The following is a 21904-nucleotide window of genomic DNA, read 5'->3' on the forward strand; positions in this document are numbered from 1 at the left end:
TGGGGAAGGTGTGAAGAACATTATTTAGGGAAGTACTTCGTTTTCCAATTTTCTCTTCATTGGCAATAGGACCCAGCTTCACCTAAACGCTGTCTGTATCACCTTCTGTTTTACTGACCGTGCCCCACAGAATTCAAGTGCATGGCCACTTATATAAAAGGATAAAAGGATCAATGAGCCTGATGAGTCCTAAGAGTGAAGATCAGGGAGTAGAGTTAGTTCTAAGTGGATAAATATGCCCTGAACATCCTAAAAGGCAGAGAAGGTGCCCCCAAATACTTGTATTCAACATAGATTCTCTTCACTTTAAAAAAAGTTAATCTACTAGCAAACAATACAGTCAGGATGGCTAAAGGTGACCCCCAGAAACCAAAGGGCAAGATGTCTGCTTATGCCTTCTTTGTGCAGACGTGCAGAGAAGAACATAAGAAGAAAAGCCCAGAGGTCGCTGTCAATTTTGCAGAATTTTCCAAGAAGTGCTCAGAGAGGTGGAAGATAATGTCCGGAAAAGAGAAATCTAAATTTGATGAAATGGCAAAGGCGATTAAAGTGCGCTATGATCGGGAAATGAAGGATTATGGACCAGCTAAGGGAGGCAGGAAGAAGGATCCTAACGCCCCCAAAAGGCCACCGTCTGGATTCTTCCTGTTGTGTTCAGAATTCTGCACCTAGATCAAACCCACAAACCCTGGCATCTCTGTTGGAGACGTGGCAAAAAAGCTGGGTGAGATGTGGAATAACTTAAATGACAGCGAAAAAGCAGCCTTACATCACTAAGGTGGCAAAGCTGAAGAAGTATGAGAAGGATGTTGCTGACTATAAGTCGAAAGTAAAGTTTGATGGCGCAAAGGGTCCTGCTAAAGTTATCCGGAAAAAGGTGGAAGAGGAAGATGAAGAAGACGGGAAGAATAGGAGGAGGAGGAGGAAGAGGAGGAGGAGGAAGAGGAATAAAGAAACTGTTTATCTGTCTCCTTGTGAATACTTAGAGTAGGGGAGTTCTGTAATTGACACATTTCTTATTTGAGAAGTGTCTGTTGCCCTCATTAGGTTTAATTACAAAATTTGATCATGATCATATTGTAGTCTCTCAAAGTGCTCTAGAAATAGTCAGTGGTTTACATGAAGTGGCCACGGGTGTCTGGAGCACCCTGAAACTGTATGAAAGTTGTACATATTTCCAAACATTTTTAAAATGAAAACGCAAACAAAGTTAAAATATACAAAACATTAAAATCAACATTTTAACCATTTTAAAGTGCAAACTCAGTGGCATTAAGTCATTCACATTGTCATGCAGCTGTCACTACATCTTTCTCCAGAACTGTTTCATCACCCCAAACTAAAATTCTGTCCCCATTAAACAGGAACTCTCCATTACCTGCTCCAGGTATCTCCTATAAATGAAACCATAGATGATTTGTCCTTTTGTGTCTGGCTTATTAGCAAAATGTTTTGAAGGGTCATCCATGTTATATTATGTATTGGCATTTCACTTCTTTTTAAAGCTAAGTAATATTCCTCTCTTTACTTCTTGATAATTATAACACTCAAACTTTTGAGGAATGTTTCTTTATAAGTGTCTCTACACCCATAGTAAGAACTTTTTTTCCTTGTTCTAGAGACAGCCACATCTACAGAATTGGTCAAACTCATATAGCATATGGGTCAGGCCTGTGGAAATCCTTGTTTTAAGTACATACCTTGATTTATCCTATATCTTGGTTGTTGAAAAACACTTTAATAGCAAACAATCAGGCTTCTATCAATTGCAAAATTCAGGTACAGATCTGGTTTAATTACACATGATTCTTTCCAAATGGTGGGAAGTGGAGAAGATGTGAAGAACATTATTTAGGGAAATACTTATCTACAGATGGCTGGCAGATTTCAGTAAAGAGTAATGTGTACATATGTATGTGTGTCTGGTGAGTAGACAGCTACAAATCGGACCATATTTGTATGGTAGGAAGGCATAGGAGAGCGCTGTCTTGGCTGGCAAGGCCCAGCAGTATGTGATGGGCCTGATGGAAAGTAAGCCCCGAGGTTACAGATTCAGGTAAAGACTGGAAATGATCTCCTCTGGCCCCCCTTTTTTCCTGCTCCCTAAATATAGATCCTCCAACCACTCCTAGTCCTGCTCTCGTTTCCCTGCTTCTGAGATTTCATGTACTCTTTGGGTTTCAATTTTCAACTCCAGCCAGAAGACTTTTGAATCTTTTTATCCAGCTCCGGGCTGGAGCAGGCAGCTTCACTGTTAGACTAACATCTCCAACAGCCTCCTCAAGCCTCACCTGTCCAGAATCTAACTCCTTCTCTTTTATCCTCAATTTTTCCGATAAGGGGGTTATCATTTTCTCAATCATTTACGTGTGAAATCTCAGACTGGTTTATGATGTTTATCATGTTGATTTTCTATTATCATACTCACTTTCATTACTGCAGTTCAGGCTGTTTCCCATGTGTGATCCAAACTGCACTATAGCTTTCTATTTAACATTGTCTAATGGACCTTTCTGTGATGATGGAAATATTCTATATCTGTACTGTCCAGTACGGTAGCCACTAGCCACAAGTGGCTATTGAGCACTTGAACTGTGGCTGGTGTGGCTAATGAATTGAGTTTTTAATTTTATTTAATTATAATGTTAATAGTCACATGTGGCTAGTGGCTACTATGTTGGACAGCACAGTTCTAAATGGTCTCATAGTCACCTCTAGTCTCTTCCAGCTTCAGACAAGAGAGCAACAGCAGCCAGAGTAAATGCCCTAAAGCATCTCTGAAAAGCTCTCAATGGGGCCTCATGGCTTACAGGATGAAGTACAAACTCCACAGGAAGGAACTATACAATTTGTTCCTCAACTACTTTTCTAGCTAACCTTGCTTTTGAAGACTCCTTCTCTGCCCACAGACTAACCCAACACGTCATTCATCAGACGGGCCTGTGGTTTCTCTCCTTTATGTTCATGCCACTTCCTTTGCCATTACCCTGCTTATCTCTGCTTGTGAGCACCTTGCCCATCCTGCAGGATACACCTCAAATACACGTCCTCCTCAAAATGTTACCTGGTTCCGTCCCTGACCTCAAGGTGGGCTCTTTTTCACTTTGTTCCCAGTCTTTCAATTGCATCTTACATCACAGATCATAACTTGTGTTGCAAGAAAGGTATTTGTTTGCATATGTCATTTCTCCCACTGTAATAAAGTCAAGACTGTTCTGTTTATTCAATTCAATAGATAATAGGCATTGTTGCTTATTCACAGTCTTACAGATGGAAGGTTCTCAGTTAGTACATTGACTGAACATAATATCAAGTTTACCTGTTATGAAATAATGTAAGAGCAATCTTCATATTTAAATCAGATATATCAGAACAGATAATATAGAACAGATAACATTGAAAAAAATCTGACTCATAATACTGAAAAGAAATGTTTGCCTTTAAGTCAATAGCACATGTCAGAATAGGTTACCATATCTATGTCTTCTGTATCTATAGGCAAATCTTATATTTTAGAATAATCCATGTGTGAAGGCTGCAAGTTAGCTTACCTGATAGGCAGTGGGATTGTGTATAGTGTAGAGCAGGAAACGAGTGTTTATCTTCTCTGGAGACCAGGGTAAACCTACCAACTCTGTTGAGAAAATCCTGGTCCATGGTAAACCATCTTTGAAACATCCTAACCTTTCATAGCAAATTTCTTTTCCTGCAGCAGAAAGGTGGAGTGTCAGTAATAGAGGAACCAGGCTTAGGGAGAGGCTGTGTTTCTCACTATGAGTTAAAGTAGACTTTAATTTTGGAAATTAACCTCTTATTGGATTTATGGCTTGAAAATATTTTCTCCTATTCTATAGGGTTGCCTTTTCATTTTGTTGACTAGTTCCTTTACTGTGCAGAAGCTTTTTCGTTTAATGCAATCCCACTTGTTTGTTTTGTTGCCTGTGCTTTTGTTGTCATATTCCAAAACAATCATTGCTAAAGCCAGCAACAAGGAGATTTTTCCTATGTTTTCTCACAGGAGTTTTATAATTTCAAGTCTTACATTTAAGGATTTATTCCAGGTTAATTTTGTGTATGGCATAAGATAAGGGTTCAATTTCATTCTTTTGTATGTGGATATCCAATATTCCCAACACCATTTGTTGAACAAGCCTATCATTTCCTCATTGTATATCCTTGGCACCCTTGTCAAAGACTAGCTGACCATATACACATGGGTTTATAATTTTGTATATGGCATAAGGGTTCAATTTTATTCTTTTGTATGTGGATATCCAATTTTCCCAACACCGTTTGGTGAATAAGACAATCATTTCCTCATTGTATATTCTTGGCACCCTTGTGAAAGACTAGTTGACCATATACACATGGGTGTATTTCTGCACACTCTACTCTGTTCCATTTGTTTATGTGTCTGTTTTTATGTCAGTATCACACTGTCTTAATTAATATAATTTTGTAGTAAGTATAGTTTTGAATCAGGAAGTGTGCTGCTTCCAGCTTTGTTCTTCTTTCTTAAGATTGCTTTGTTGTTTGGAGTCTTTTGTAGTTCCAGTAGTTCCACATTAACTTTAGGATCGTTTTCTCTATTTCTGTAAAAAATACCTAAGGAACTCACACAACTTAATAGCAAAAAAGCAAATAACTAAGTTTAAAAATAGGCAAAGACCAGAACAGACATTTTCCTTAAGAAGCAAAGCATACAAATGGCCAACAGCCATATGAAAGATGCTCAATATCATGAATCACTATGGAAATGTAAATCAAATCCTTCATGAGATATCATCCCACACTTGTTCGGATGGTACTGGCCACATTCCAGCCTCAGTGAAGCTCAGCCAGAAGGGCAGGCTTGAAGCTGAGAGATAACAGCTCAATAACCCAGCACTCCCACTCTTCACTTTGTCTCACCTCTTCCTCCAACGCGTTCAATAACACTGTTTTGTTTTTTGTTTGTTTGGGGTTTTTTTGGCTCATTTATTGGCTTCTATTATAAATGTAAATAGTAACCTTCTATTTTTTGATCCATACATCATATTAGAACTTGACTCCCAGTTTCCTAAGAGGAAAATTTTAGTGGTACTGCCTCACCCTCTCTTCCTCCCTTCCAGCTTCCAAGGTCTGTCAGCTTCATAATGTTGCTTTCATACTATAAGATTGATAATATTCAGACTTTGCTCTATAAGCATAATTAATCCTTCCATGTTTTGTCTACAGGCTGACTCCAAAAAGTTGAAAATCAATGAACAGAATTTATATTATTATGACTAGATAAATATTTTTGGCTTCAGTCAACTCGCATGCTATAATTACATTTCCTTTTCTGCACTTCCATTGTTCAGACACTCATTCTCTTCAAAGGAGATGATTCAAATGAATTGTCTTTCCTAACATTTGAATTACTCAGGATCAGTGTCATCGTAGTTTACTCCATATTTGGATCATGCCTTTCTTGTATTGTTTGTGTTTTCCTATATTCTCTGGTTGCCTTTTTTCTCTTCCTAGAAGAATGAACATGTGCCTTCTTCAATATATTCCTATTATATTGCAGCTTCTTAATATTTCTCCTGCCTGGAATCCATTCTGATCCTTTTCTAATTTGAACCAGTGACATCATAGTTGGATCATGGCTTTCTAAAACAGACTTCTGTTTTCCCATGAATGCCCAGTTGCCCTTATTTTTTGCATTCTGTTGCTTTTTTTTCTCCAGGTCCTCAGCTACATTATTCAGTCTATGGATTTTAAAATGAAGATTTTTATAACTAGTCCTTATTTTCTATGTTTATCGCTTACCAGGGTTATCTGCCACTGTGCTCATTTTTCCATAAGGAAATACTCACAGAGAGTGTAAAGTTAAAGGAAAATAGATGTGATAAAGCAGAGTGAGCAACATTATGAGGTATCAAAGCCACTTAAGAAAAAATTGAAAGATTAATAGTTCTGTAAAAATAATGTTTGCTATAAAATTAATATATTGAAATTGGGTCAATAACTTAAGTGGCCAGTAAAAAAGGATACAGTTTTAAAATTATGGTATTGAGGAATATTATGCAGCCATTAAAAACGTTTATAGAAAATTTGTAATAATATCTGTAATGGAAAAAAATTAAATTCAAAGAAAGTGTACCAAAATATTAATGGTAAATCCCAGTGGTTTTTCTTTTCTTTTTTTTTTTTTAATTATACTTTAAGTTTTAGGGTACATGTGCACAATGTGCAGGTTTGTTACATATGTATACATGTGCCATGTTGGTGTGCAGCACCCATTAATTCATCATTTACATTAGGTATATCTCCTAATGCTATCCCTCACCCCTCCCCCGACCCCACAACAGGCCCCAGTGTGTGATGTCCCCCTTCCTATGTCCATGTGTTCTCATTGTTCAATTCCCACCTATGAGTGAGAACATGCGGTGTTTGGTTTTTTGTCCTTCCAATAATTTGCTAAGAATGATGGTTTCCAGCTTCATCCATGTCCCTATAAAGGACATGAACTCATCATTTTTTATGGCTGCATAGTATTCCATGGTGTATATGTGCCACATTTTCTTAATCCAGTCTACTTTTGTTGGACATTTGGGTTGGTTCCAAGTCTTTGCTATTGTGAATAGTGCCGCAATAAACATACGTGTGCATGTGTCTTTATAGCAGCATGATTTATAATCCTTTGGGTATATACCCAGTAATGGATGGCTGGGTCAAATGGTATTTCTAATTCTAGATCCCTGAGGAATCGCCACACTGACTTCCACAATGGTTGAACTAGTTTACAGTCCCACCAACTGTGTAAAAGTGTTCCTATTTCTCCACATCCTCTCCAGCACCTGTTGTTTCCTGACTTTTTATCAAATTTTCTGTAATAAATATGAATTACCTTTATAGTAATAAAAAAGTCACAAAAGGAGAGAAAGAGTACTTCTTTACCAAATGATGCCCAGTCTGGTTCTTTCTTTTTGTCTTACTACTGCTAATAAAAAATACCAAAAATAGATTTAGCCTTATGTGTCATACATATGAAAAAATGAAAAAATGAAGACTTAGAAAAAGTGATGATCTAAGTGAAATGTATTGCTATCTGTGGCAGGAAAATAATTGAACTCTTATGCTGGTCACTCTATCACTAAGTGGAATTGGGAGATATAGCCTAGCTTTTGCTAGGTTATGTTGTGTTAATAAACAGCCCCCCACATCTCATTGGCCTACAAAAATTAAGGTTTATTTCTTGCTCATGTTATCCTTTGGCTGCAGTGGTTTTAGGTTGGGCCTAGCTCTGATTTACAAGTCTTCTGCGTTGCAGGATCCAAGCTAAATGAGTAGGCTCTGTTTTGAGCACGTGTCTCTTGGGGCAGAAGAAAAGGATGCAACTGTGGAACCATGCAAAGGCTCTTAAAGGTGTCTAGACTTAGAATACTCTCTTCTATGTCATGTGGTCAAAGATGAATGTGTATAATGGTCTTAAAAGGATGGAGAGTCAATATGGGGAACAACAATACAATCTACATACTATGGAAGGGTATGTAGATTTCAGTTTCTATAAGTACTACCAGTATGACAACCTTACGTGTTCTACAAGAATGAAAACCCGTTGTTATTTTAATTTGCATTTATTTAATTATCAGAAACTTTGAATATCCTTTTGTGCATTTCTGGCCATTTGTATCTCTTTTGTGGATGAGATCTTTGTGTCCTATGCATATTTTTCTAAAGTTTGTTTTTAGTTATTTATTTGTAAAAATTCTGCAAAGAGTAGAGAAATTTGCTTCCTTTTAGTCAGATATCTGGAAAATATACTCAAATTTGTTGTCTATATTTTTGTTTTACTTTATTTTTTTCATTTAGAAGTTTTGCATTTATGCAATCAAAATTATCAGGCTTTTACTTAGTGGCTTTGGGGTTTTGTTTTGTTTAGAAAAGGCTTCCTCACTCCAAGCCTTTTTTTTTGAGATGGAGTTTTGCTCTTGTTGCCCAAGCTGGAGTGCAATGGCATGATCTCAGCTCACTGCAACCTCCGCTTCCAGGGTTCAAGCAATTCTCCTGCTTCAGCCTCCCGAGTAGCTAGGATTACAGGTGTGCACCTCCACACCTGGCTAATTTTTTGTATTTTTAGTAAAAACAGGGTTTCACCATGTTAGCCAAGCTGGTCTCGAACTCCTGGCCTCAGGGGATATGCCCGCCTCGGCCTCCCAAAGTGCTGGGATTACAGGCGTGAGCCACCGTGCCTGGCCACTCCAAGACTGTTAACAATTACACACTGTTTTCTTTCATACTTCTTTCTAATGTTTTATCTTTTACTTTTGAATGTTTACCCACCTGGGATTTATTCTGGTGTAAGGAGTAAGATTTTCATCTAGAATTTCAATTCTTTTACCATAAATTTATGCAAAGTCTAGTCATTTTAACTTCACCCACATCTGAGGTTATTTCACTTTATTTAAATTTGCCATCATGGCATCATTAGTTTTATTAAGCAACTGCCACATAGGTTTATGAATCCTATTTTTCCTGTTTGTATGATTCACTTCTACTTTTATTTTTATTACTTAAATGCTTTCTTCACCTTTACTTATTTTTTTCTAGTTTCTTCAGTTCTTGAGTCATTATATTTTAGTATATTCTCTAGTTGAAATGCTTTATTTCCCCTTTGGCCTAAGAATTCTTTAAAGAAACATTTGAAAAACAGCACATTACATGAAGCTAGTGTTAATTGGTTAAGAAATCATGTAAATTGGCATATTAGTTCATATCTTCCTAATTTCCACTTTCTAAAGGAGTCACTTCTCTATCTTACTGTGAGCAGGCTTTTCCAAAGACACAGAAAAGCTGGAAAGTAGGTTCGATAATCTATTCAAGAAATATTTGTTTGTTTGAGTGCCTATTATTTGCCAGATGCTATTAGCACTGGAATTCAGCATTGGAAAAAACAATTCTAGCCCTCATGGAGTATATAGTCTAGTAGGGGATGTAGAGACAGACAATAGATAAGAATAAGTTTTTTAAAAATGGCTATGTTAAAACAGTGACAGGTGCTGGGAAGAACCTAAAGCAGGGAAGGGAAGAGGGTGTTTGTGTGTTTAGGTGAGGAGGGGTTTGCAGTTCAAATAGGGTGTCCAGGGTAGCATTTGCATCAAGACCCGAGGGAGAGAGGAGCAAACCATGTGCAGATGTGCGGGACAGCATTCCAGACAGAGGGAAGGAAAGTACAAGACTCTGCACGGAAGCAGAGAGCCTATTGTGACTGAGGAATTAGGAGGCCCCTGGACTAGGGCCCAGGGAATGGAGACAGGGAGAAGACATAGCTCCACAATGTCTTACTCTGCAATTTCAAAATCTAAAAATCTCTGGGGAAAAATAGTTGCTTTTGGGTTTCTTCATTTATTTGTTTTCCAGTTTGCAGTAACTAGTTTGGCAGCAATAACAGACCTAAAGCTATTTGTTGTCTTTATCCCATTTAATATGAGATTAAATTATGTGGGATCATAGTCATGTATTTTACTACATAAATATTCACGTGATTAAATATGGGGTGCTGTCCTAGATTTTTCTGGAAATTATGTATTATAGACAGTATGTTTACCATAGCATGTTTCTAAAATAATAAAAAAAAACTAACATTTGTAATGCATCTGGCCCCCAGGAGTTTGAATAGGGGTAGGTGGATGAGTAGCAGGGGTTAATGCTAGGAGGTAACAGAGGGCTAAAGCATGTAGTACTTGGTAGGTCACTGGCTTTTACTCTGAAGTGAGATAGGAAGCCACTGGAGGGCTCTGAGCAGAAAAGTGACATGGACCGACTTGGGTTAGCTTCTGGGCAAGGCAGAGGAAGAGGCCAGCTAGGAGACTATTATAACAAACTAGATAAGACTCAATGGTGGCTAAGACTAGGGTGGTAGCAATGGAGGTGGTTACAAATGGTCAGGTTCTGCATGGAGTTTGAAGGAGGATCCAAAGAGTTGTGCTGACTGATTGGCAGTGAGGTTTGACAGAAAGAAAAGTCAAGGATGATGCAAGGTATTTTGGCCAGAGCACTGAAAGGCCATTAATTGTGAAAACTTTGAGATGAACAGATTTGGGGGTAGATATTGAGAGTTCAGTTTTGGATATGTAGATTCTATATGAATTAGATACCTAAGTGGAGCTGTCTTGTGTATATGAGACTAGGATTCCAAGGAGAAGTTTAGCTGGAGATATTACATTTGGAAGTCATTAGCATAAATGGTAGGTACCAGAAGATTGAAGGCAATGGACTCTGTTACAGATTTAATAGATGAGATATAGGTAATAATACAAATGAATGTAGATTCAGTTGTTAAATTTATGGCAGCTGTATAATAGATATGTAGTGTGTAGGAGAAATATATGTATTATCTAAATTTTACGTAAGTATGTATTTTGTTAAAATAACTTCTTATTAGGCAGTCATTTCTCTCCTCAATTCCCTTCTTATCCAGTGTAAATCCTACAGTTAATTAAAACCACACCCCTGTACTCTCCTTGAACTTCACTCCTGTTCTTGCTTCACTTGGCTTAACCACAACTCAGGTTAAACCCACACTTCACCTATTTCCTGTCTACACCTGTGCAGCTGAATGCACCTGGAGGAAATCACATACTGTACTATCTCACTTTTAATTTGTGGTTATGAAATTAAAGCAGATCCTAAAGCTGCCCAGCCATCGTATCCTATTTTCCTAGGCCTTCATTTTCCCAGGTTCCTGGGTTATTTCATTCTTCTTGCCTCTCAAACCTCCAGCATTTTCATCCCCACCAATCCTCTTGGCTGATGACCCTGTTTCCTATTTCAATAGGAAACCAGAAACAAAGAGAAGAGAACTTTTACAAGCTCCCAGCATGCCTATCCAGCTACCTGCAGATACCTGCCCTTCTATTTTGCCTTCATTCTATTCACAAGAGATGAACTGTCTTTGTTTCTCACAAAGGCAAACCTTCATCCTATTAAGACTCCATCTGAGGGGTAAGGCACAACATTACTCCTTTCTCTTTTTCCTGCTTTACCAACTTTCCTCCTCTCTACTGGATCATTCCTAGCCTCACACAAACATGCTGTTATTTCTTTCATCTTAAATTGACTTCTAGGATGCTAACTCTCCTAGGTTTCCTACCACTTCACTGAGTACTTCTCGGCAGTCTTCTTTGCTAGTTTGCCATCATCTTCCTGATTTCTTAATGAGGAAGTGTCCTAGGACTCAGTAGTTCCATCTTCTTTCTCTACCTGCAGTCACTCCCTTGATGATCTTGTCTGTAGTCATGGCTTTAAATATCATCTCAGCAGATCAGGGCAAACTGCCTATTTCTTAATTCTGCCTTTACCAGTCTAAGTGCTTTCAACACTCAATTAGGACTGTCCTGGGGCAGGAGAATCATGCAAAATAGAATATAGTTCTTAAAATATGAAAACTAACGATAGTCCTATCTCCTTCATTTTTTATCCAATAGAGAAGAGCTGGAGGTCAGGGACTAAAAGACACTGAACTCAAAGTCAAGATTGGCCAATTCCACCAGCTAGTGCCAAGATGTTGCACAATGAATCTCTCTCTGTGTCTTGTTTTCTTCATCTGTGTACATAAGAGCAAACGTTTATTGATTGCTCACTAATAATACGTCCCAAATCCCATGCCAAGCATTTTACATGAATTGCAGGTTGAGTATCCCTTATCCAAAACACTTGGACCAGAAGTGTTTCAGATTTTGGGTTTTGGAATGTTTGCATATACACAATAAGATATCTTGGGGACAGGGTCCAAGTCTTAACACAAAATTCATTTATGTTTCATATATACCTTATACATATAGGCTAAAGGTAATTTTATACAGTCTTTTAACAATTTTGTGCATAAAACAAAGTTTGTGTCAAGTATTTGTATGTGAAATATTCTGCTTGTGGCATCATGTTAGTGCTCAAAATGTTTCAGATTTTGAAGAAGTTTAGATTTCAGATGTTTGGATTAGAGATGGTCAACTTGCATCTTATTTAATTTGCACAACCCTATAATTTTATTTTGGTTACTGTCCTGTTTCTACAGATGAATCAACTGAGGCTTAGAAAGGTTAAGTACTTGTTGAAAGTTAAGCAACTACCGAGCAGCAGAACGAGGACTAAAACCCAGGAAGATTCAGAATTCAAACCGGTGGTCGAACTGAATATTAGATGTGATGACTGTCTTCTTACCACCATACTATCTCAACCAACTACATGATACTTTACAACAAAAGGGTTGATCTCTTTCAACATTAAAATTATTTGATTCTAGTTTGGTTAAAATAAATCAACTAATTTTAGTATTTGCTTATAGGCACAATATTAAACATGGATGGTAAAAGTAGCCAAAATCACTAACTCCTTACACTGTAATGTCTAAGGAGTCCATAGTATAAAGAGCAAACATGTCAATGAATACTGAGTTAATGTTTAAGAAATGTCCACAGACTAATATTCCTCCAGAAAACTGTGATTGAAGTAGCAAAAAAAAATGGACATTCCAATTGACATTAATAATTAGTTAATTCATTCAATTATTGAGTATCTATTATGAGTCAGCTACAGAATTTGGAAATTTGTATATATTTTCTCATTTATTGCTAAGTACCCATCTTAGAAATGAAGAAATTGAGACTTTAATGTCTAAGCCCATAAGACTAGTAAGTGGCAGAGCTAGGAGCCCAATACAAGACTGTCCGGCAACTCTTTTATATTGTTGGAAATAGATGCTTCTTTATGTTCATAAGACTCATTCAGTATTAAGTGATGCATTTTCCATTGATAATTTTATGATAAGTGAAAAAATAAATAAATACAAAGAAATATAAGCAGCCAATATTTTAAACATATTCATAAAAACAATAAACTACTTAAGAATGAAATTGGTAATAGTAATTTCTAAAGAATAAGTTCATGTCAATTACATTTTAGATGTAAGTATACTCATTATTTTTAAAGAACTTACTATAAATTATGAATCTTACCTCTTGATGTGCCAAAGCACAAGAATGCAACAATCCAAATTCCAAGCATCTAAGCTGATTTTTTAAATCACATAAAAATCTTCTTGAAGATCTGTACTTGTAAAGTCACCTCACTATAAAATACTAAGTGGTTTTCTTCACAATGATGCAACTCAATGTTTAAACTCTACGTTTAGAAGAACATGTTATTCCACCTTATGCTCTGCAAAGTAAATAAAATTATCGGGGTGTGCCTTACATCTTGTGATTGGCAATGGAAACTTCCAAGGTTTTGCTGTTTCATTATTAGTAATATTTTGGTTAAGCACAGACTGAGTCGCTCTTGAAAGTTACTTTAAGGTTACAAGGTCTTAGATAATAAGCATTTAAAAGGTAATATTTTTTTCCAAACCAGGATTAGGCATTTTCAGAAGATTTTTCCCTAACACATTTCTGTGTGTAAGCATCCCAATTAATATAAACAGACTCTGCTATAAGATGTTCCGAGTTCAATAACAAACATAGCTAATCTTTTCCTCTTACCTGTGTGGCAGTATAATATGGGACTTATCATTATTGTCTTCAGAGCCTGAATGCTGGGTCAAATTCTGCCTCTGCCACTTATTAGCAGTGTGACCTTGGGCTAGTAAGCCTCACTATTCCTTTCCTTACCTGTAAAATGGGGATGATCATGGTTCCTAGCTCATATGCTAAACAAGAAGATTGAATTATTTATTGTCTGAATAGCACCTGGTACATAGTAAGTACTATATTACATGTTAATTTTTTGGTACTGTCATGGTTCAACTATGTTAGTGGGTGTATGGGCAAATTGGTGTTCACATATAGCTAAATATAACCTTACATGATTGTACATAGGCTTCATGATATACTGTAATGTAATAGTAGAAACTTGCCATTTTGGCTACTATGTTAACTTAAAGTGATGAGCAATTCAATCCACAGATATTCTTAGTTTCTCTTTTTTTTTTTTTTTTTTTTTTTTTTGAGACGGAGTCTCGCTCTGTCACCCAGGCTGGAGTGCAGTGGCGTGATCTCGGCTCACTGCAAGCTCCGCCTCCCGGGTTCACGCCATTCTTCTGCCTCAGCCTCTCCAAGTAGCTGGGACTACAGGCGCCTGCCACCACGCCCAGCTAATTTTTTTGTATTTTTAGTAGAGACGGGGTTTCACCGTGGTCTCGATCTCCTGACCTCGTGATCTGCCCGCCTCGGCCTCCCAAAGTGCTGGGATTACAAGCGTGAGCCACCGCGCCCGGCCAGTTTCTCATTTTCAAATGCTCATAGCAAATAGCTAACCTTATTTCTTAGTTTTTCCTAACGTTTTTTTTCTCACTATAATAATATTAAAATTTCAAAGATTTATGAGGCGCACCGTTTTCATACAAACTTTGTTACATTATGCAAGAATTAGACAAAGAAGAGATTGGGAACAAGAGTACTTCCAAGTCCTGGATGCTTTAGTTGGTGGAAACCTTTCCTGGTATTCACGGCAGCCAGTCCACACTGGCATGCAGACCTGCAGTAACTGGAGAATTAACTATTCAACAGCACCAAGCAGTGTGCCGGAGATGCTGTGAGTGCCCACACCATGGAAAAATCACCCTCTAAAAGCTTCACTAGTTACAACTGGTTGTTTTTTTTTTTCCAAGAAACACTTCAAGAATCAATGTTTTCAGCCATACCTGTAAGATAAGTATGAATAACATTTAATACATTCATCAGTAGGAGCTCTCAGAAGACTGCATGTTATTTATATCTGCATCCCAAGTGACAAGCACAGTGTCTGGGACTTAGTGGGTACTTAATAAGCATTTTTAAATCAAAAAGTACAAAGACCTGCAATGATAATATAGGATATTTTTAAAAACCACGCCCTTTTCTGTGTTTTTACAGCAATTTATAATGAATCCCTTATAACACTTAGGATATTATAGAATCGTTAGGTATTTACATTTTACTCTCCTCCCCCAGATCGAACTATTCTGAGACAAGCTGGGTTTTGTTCATCTCTGGGCCCCCAGCACATAGCAATAGGTCTATCATTGCAGGCAGTTGGTCAATATTTGTTGAAAGAAAAAAATAGCATTAGATTTCATTGATCTCATATCATCTAAAGAAATTCTTACCCTAGAGAGATTATCATTCTGAGAGATAAAGACCCACACTTTAACAATTGTATTTAATGAGTATCAGTTACTAGTGAATCCATAAATGCTTGCTGCAATCATTGTAGTTCTGCCTGACAAATGTCCTATACAGGAGTTAACAATAGCTTTTAAAAATTCATCACAAAATCCATTCTCTTTCCAAAGCTCCCAGCCCAGCATTGCCAATATCTTCTGGGCCTTTCAGATACTTTATCTGAAGCATAAAGTCATCATATCCAAATCTTAAGAAACGCTTTTCTCTCCAAAGAGCTCTTCTTCATGCCTTCCCTGTTCCTGTTACTAGAACTGCTATTATTTGAGTCACAAGCTGGAAACATTCACATCATCTTTGACACCCTTAAGGTCCCTGCCTCCCTCATTCCATGAGTCGAGCCAGGCCCTGTTGATCCTCCTTCAATGGTGTCTCCCTCATTCATTCCCTCCTGTCAGACTCACTGTCAACATCCACACTCAGATCTTCCTCTTATGCTTGAAACATCGTTGCTGGCCCAGGCTTCTCTCTTCTCAATGAGGCATCGCAGACACTGTTCCCAGGTAAACCATCTGGAATCACATCTCTGATCACACTCTTCTCGAATGTCCCTATTGAATAAAGCTCAAATTACTTAATTTAGATCAAGGACTTGCTTGTCTTCTCCTTGGTCTACCATCTGAGCTGTAAAGTCCGTGCCCTTCACCCATGTTTCTCCTGTCCACCTGCTGAGGGTTGGGCATGCTGTTTCTTCTACATTGATGGTCCTTCCTCACCTTTCACTATATATCTACACCCCCCTCATAAATTCAAGCCCCAGCTCAAATGTGAACAATCTCTTTCATAAATAAATTTTCTGATCATCCTCAGTCAGATAAGATTTCTCTAGTTTCTGAACACTCACTGCATTTTGTTTATTTTTAATCTTTTATGACTTAAACGTTATATTACTTATTTTTTATCCCCTTTACTAAACTGTAAGCTTGCAAGCCAAGAGTGTACATTTGTATGCTTGCTGGTACAGGTTTTTTCTAAAACACAGATCTGATCATTTTTCTAGGAGATAAAATCTAAACTCCTTAGCATTCCTGCATGACCTTTAGCAAACTGCCCCCACGTGCTTCTTTTATCACTTCCTCACTTTAAGCACCCTTCAAGCTGAACCACTTAGAACAGCAGTCTCCAACCATTTTGGCACCAGGGATCAGTTTTATGGAAGACAGTTTTTCCACGGGATGGGGTGGGAGGATGGCTTTGGGATGATTCAAGGACATTACATTTATGGCATACTTTATTTCTATTATTATTACATTGTAATATATAATGAGATAATTCTACAACTCACATTAATTTAGAATCAGTGGGAGCCCTGAGCTTGTTTTCTTGCAACAAGGGTCCCATGTAGGGGTGATGGAAAACAGTGACAGGTCATCTGGCATTAGATTCTCGTAGGACACACAACCTAGATCCCTCACATGCGCAGTTCACAATAGGATGTGTGCTCCTATGAGAACCTAATGCAGCCAGTGATCTGACAGTAGGTGGAGCTTGGGCAGTAATGCAAGCGATGGGGAGCGGCTGTAAATACAGATGAAGCTTCGCTCGCTCACCTGCTGCCCATCTCCCGCTATGCAGCCCAGTTCCTAACAGTCTACGGACAGGTTACCGGTCCATGGCCTGAGGGCTGGGGACCCCTGACTTAGAGCCCTGCAAACAAACTAGTTGTGCCTATACCTCCATGACTTAACTTGTGCTATTTCTGCAACACCTTTCCCTCCCCATCCCCTACCAGGTAAGCGGCGTTCATTTATTACCTGCTCTGTAAAATCATCCCCAACCCCTAAATTGGAAATTATCACTTACTCTTGGCTGACCCACACTTTAGACATATGTCTCACTCTGACACTATTGCATGATAATCAGTCACATGATGGACTGTTCCAAGGAGGATTGCCTCCTTGAGATTAAGGAAATCGATGCTTCATATTCATCTTTATATTACTTAGTACCAGGTAAGGGGCCTGTCATGTGGACATTTTGTACTTTTTGAACAAATACTGTAACAAATAAATGAGTAAGAGAGAGAAAAAGAAAGAAACTTAAATGAATATTAATAAATAAACTAATATTTATTTGGTGAAACATTTCAAAATAGAAAAGTACTTGTCCGTGAGTCCAAATTTCTATAATTACAACCCTCAACGATTCATGGCAAAGGAAGAAGTCATCCTACGAGTTTTATTCATTTCATTCTTCATGTTTCTAGTATATCTAGGCAGCTTTTAAAAAATTAACTTCAGGCCTATTTCACTTTTTCTGAACTCCAAAGATTATATGTATTGTTCTCGCTGATATATTAAAATATTGACATATATAAATATATAATATACATTGCATTATAATATATAATAATATATTAATTATCTATTACATATCTAGTATATAATATATATATTAAAATTTATTATATCCCAATATAACAAGTAAATATTCCCCCAACAAATAATGCCAAGTATTCAATGTTGGAACTAACAAATATTTACCTTTAATCAGGCCAAATATTGGATTATCTCATCACCTAGTTCAATATTATTTATTTATGCTTCTGTATTTCCAAAATGGCTACTTCAATTTAAAAGAATTTAAATTTTCTGAAGAAAAGAAGATTTGAGGGTATGATATGCTTTAGCTGTGTGTCCCCATTCAAATCTCATGTTGAATTATGATCCTGAGTGTTGGAGGAGGGACCTGGTGGGAGGTGATTGGATCATGGGGGTCGATTTCTCCCTTGCTCACTTTGATAGTGAGTGAGTTCTCATGAGATCTAGCTGTCTAAAGTGTGTAGCGCTTCCGCCTTTGCTTTCTCTCTCTTGTTGCATGTGAAGATGTATGTGCTTGTTTCCATTTTGTCCTCCTGACATGATTTTAAGTTTTCTGAGGCCTCCCCAGCCATGCTTCCTGTACAGCCTGTGGAACTGTGAGTCAACTAAACCTAGTTTCTTCATTAATTACCCAGTCTCAGGTAGTTCTTTATAGCAGTATGGGAATGGACTAATACAGGATAATTCGAAGACAACTAGGTTTTCTCTTTTCACTAGAGAGGGCTGAAATAGAATGACATGTTATTTCAGGTTTATTTAATACATATCCTTAAGTTCTGTACATGATAAATCACAAAATACCTTTAAAAGCACTTATTTCCCTCTGGCAGATTTTAATATTTAAATTTTACATGACAGGACATGACATAGAAAACACAATCCAATTTGACATCTGAGGAGAGTGGTGTGAGAAAAGAGCTCTTCGGAGATAGAAATAAAGAGAAATAGGGGGTCTTGGTCTTCACTTCTGATACTTCCAGTACTCCCATGATCTAGGACAATACCCTCTTTTTTTTTTTCCTTATTTTTTTTGAGACAGAGTCTTGCTGTCACCCAGGCTGGAGTGCAGTGGCGTGATCTCGGCTCACTGCAGGCTCCGCCCCCCAGGGTTCACGCCATGCTCTTGCCTCAGCCTCCCGAGTAGCTGGGACTACAGGCGCCCGCCACCACGCCTGGCTAATTTTTTTTTGTATTTTTAGTAGAGATGGGGTTTCACTGTGTTAGCCAGGATGGTCTCGATCTCCTGACCTCGTGATCCGCTCACCTCAGCCTCCCAAAGTGCTGGGATTACAGGCATGAGCCCCTGCGCCCGGCCCAATACCCTATTTTTTAAAGTTTATCTTTAACAGACAGCGTCTCACTGTGTTGCCCAGTCTGGACCTGAATTCCTGAACTCCAAAGAGCTCTTCTTCATGCCTTCCCTGTTCCTGTTATTAGAACTGCTATTATTTGAGTCATGAGCTGGAAACATTTGCATCATTTTTGATACCCTTAATGTCCCTGCCACTCTCGTCTATGAGTCAAGCCAGGCCCTGTTGATCCTCCCTCAGTGGTGTCTCCCTCATTCATTCCCTCCTGTCAGACTCACTGTCAACGTCCACACTCAGAACTTCCTCTTTTGCCTGAAACATCGTTGCTGGCCCAGGCTTCTCTCTTTCCAATGAGGCATCACAGACACTGTTCACAGGTCCTTCCGCCTCAGCCTCCTGAGTAGCTGAGACTACAGGCACATGCCACCATGCCTGGCTTAGGACAAACACTCTGAGTTTTGACTCCCTTGTCTACAAAGTGAGGAAGTCGAAATTGGTGGTATATAGTCTTTTGTGGTTGTAAAACAGTCTATGCTTTAAATTTTAAGGATATCTTTCATAGACATTCGAGTAAGCCTTTCTGAGAAAAAGAAATTGGCCATTTTGGCTTCCTACCTCACAGTGAAGCTGATGCCATCACCATAAAACTACCCGAAAGTGGGATTATTTCCTGTGACCTGTGCTGTCTCAGTGTTCGTCATAGTCAGGTGGTGACTCATGGAACCACCCAGAAAGAAGCTCCTTTCTTTATCCTTAGGCAATTTTAGGAATAGAGACTGACTTGAATTGCAACTAAATTAACTAAATAATCAGTGTGTCTTGATGAGTAAAGGGATGAGTTATGTCCTGTAAAATCTGAGACCTTGCCGTGTCATGAATACCAGTTATTTTGAAATGACAGAAACAGATCAGCTCTTTTCCACATTGTGAAAGGGATAATGAAGCAATAACAAGGAGCCAAAGATTGTAAGCTTCACCTCAAAGGAGGAAGTCCCACCCTTGGGCTGAGAGACTCCTAAGAATGGAATTGGATCAGTTGACAGAAGATAAAGGGCTCAATTTAAAAAGAAATCTTCTAATAGGAAGAATGTTCCCAAACTAGAACTTATTGTTTATTTCAGTAACATTATCATAGGGACATCACTGGTTATAAACAGGGCTTTAGGGATTTAAATATAGATTCCTCCCTCAGGGAGACTACAGTCTAGTAGAAGTTGTATGGCATATATTAATAAAGAACTCTAAAGCCGGATAGAAGGTAAAATTTATGAACCAAGTAGAAAGGTAATAAATCCAATGTCATAGGCAATGTTCAAGGAGAGGCTGTATGACTATTTGGGATGACGTAAGAGAGATTTATTCATCGGGTAGAAAGTTAAACTACATGACCTTCAAGATTCAATTCTTTCCAACAAATGCTTTGTGGTTTTATTAAGACTATCACTACAGTAAGGATTTTTTAAAAGGACTGTATGATTTTCTCGTTCATGGACATCTCAGTTTAATTGTTTGTTTTCTCTTGCAGAAATGTATCTCTATTATATACTATCATTTCCCAACAGTAGTTCTTAGAACAAACACTCTTAATTAATTTGCTTAAAACATGTCTGAGGATTCAATGAGTTAGAAAAAGCCAACAGAGTATATTTAAAATTATTTCTAAAAGGCAGACACAAACTTTTTTTCAATATAATCATGATGGACTTTTTTAAAGGAAATTTTAATTATTGGGCTAATATAATAAACTTACATACATCTATAATTTCTATTCACTCTTCATACTATTTTAGCCTTAAGATTAATTGTTCAGAATCTTATTTCACAGTCACTCAACTTTTATTGACTTCAATATTGACGGAGTTGGTACAAGTTATAAAGCCTTATGTGGCATGATATATAATTAAAATACTTTGTCTCATAACCTGTATTAATGGGTGCATGTCAGAGAATGCCTATGCGCCTCTGAGAAGAATGTAAACCCACATTAATTAATTTATTGTGAAAAAGCCTATCACGGCCATTAACCACCTTGTCTTTGCCTTACCTAGCAAAGCGCTAGGAGCCACAGGCCGAGGTTGAAATCATGAGCACTCTAGGCTTGGCCTAATCTACTCTCATGTAGACGTCTGTTAAATATTCAGCTAGCCTACTGGGTAAATTTTTGAAGATGGAATGCCACTAGATTACATTAAAATAAATAAAAAAAATGCATCAGTAGAAACTATCTTTTCCTTGAATTACCTACTAGCAACTTTGATGAGCACTTTGAAGAGTCCCAAAATGTCTCCAAATGTATTCACCGTTGCTTAAGTTAACTTATTTTATTCACATAAAAATATTTTTTTACTTTCAAAGTAAAAGTGATAGTAATTTTATTTCTAAATTATTGTAGTAAGGGAGCCTCTCACTATTATTCCCAAATACTCATACTTCATTTCAGTTGAACAGTAGTGGGTATGGTCTAACTGTTTTTAGAACATTGAGTTATAAATATAAATATAAACAAGTAGCAAGATCTGGTCCATTGTTTAGAGGTCAAGATACTTTGTCAGGATGCCCAAGAGTGATAAGTCTCTAGTGACTTATTTAGTTACCCAAACTGACAAGAAGCTGCTACATAAGGCAGAAAGAAAATGTAACAATGTATAAGGAAAAAATTCACTTCTGAAGAGACAAGATACTCTGGTGCCTGGTAATTATGGTCTCTCCTAAGGCCAGATCAGGAATGCTCCTGTTGCTTGGTGAGTGTCTCATCTGATCAAGGACAGCTAGTTAAATGATATTTACGGTCACTGTTATCTGTCTAGGAAAAGACAATGCATCTCTCTCCACAGTAACAATATCCTTGAGGCCCTTGGTCTGGGTACATTTTTCCTCTAGACAGTGCTGGAGACACTCTGACAAATTCTTACTCTTTGGATTCTCTATTTATAAAAATCATATAGATTATTCTCTTTAATATAGTCTTTCATCAAAGGATGACAGAGCACCATATAGAGGCTTAGGTAAAGGCAGAGGTCACTCATTCAAATGCCTACAGAAGCCAGCCAGTTATATAAATGAGTGAGGCAGATTAGATGTCAACTTAGTCAAG

The 21904-nt window shown here is 37.8% G+C and overlaps 1 protein-coding gene and 1 pseudogene across 1 annotated transcript in view; one reads left to right on the forward strand and one right to left on the reverse strand.

Moving 5' to 3' along the window:
• The window catches only part of PNLIPRP3 (pancreatic lipase related protein 3), a 52525-nt gene extending 39330 nt beyond the window's left edge, over window positions 1-13195 (reverse strand). Inside the window, exons 1-2 of the mRNA XM_003254988.2 lie at window positions 12981-13195; window positions 3552-3706 (exon numbers count right to left, since the gene is read on the reverse strand). Of these exons, the coding sequence (XP_003255036.1) occupies window positions 3552-3706; window positions 12981-13029 (204 nt within the window). The 5' untranslated portion in view covers window positions 13030-13195. The remainder of the gene's footprint in view (window positions 1-3551; window positions 3707-12980) is intronic.
• LOC105739500 lies at window positions 346-951 on the forward strand (annotated as a pseudogene).
• Window positions 13196-21904: the final 8709 nt, after the last annotated feature.

The sequence above is a fragment of the Nomascus leucogenys genome, chromosome 3 (assembly GCF_006542625.1).
Source record: "Nomascus leucogenys isolate Asia chromosome 3, Asia_NLE_v1, whole genome shotgun sequence".
Taxonomy (NCBI): Eukaryota; Metazoa; Chordata; class Mammalia; order Primates; family Hylobatidae; genus Nomascus; species Nomascus leucogenys.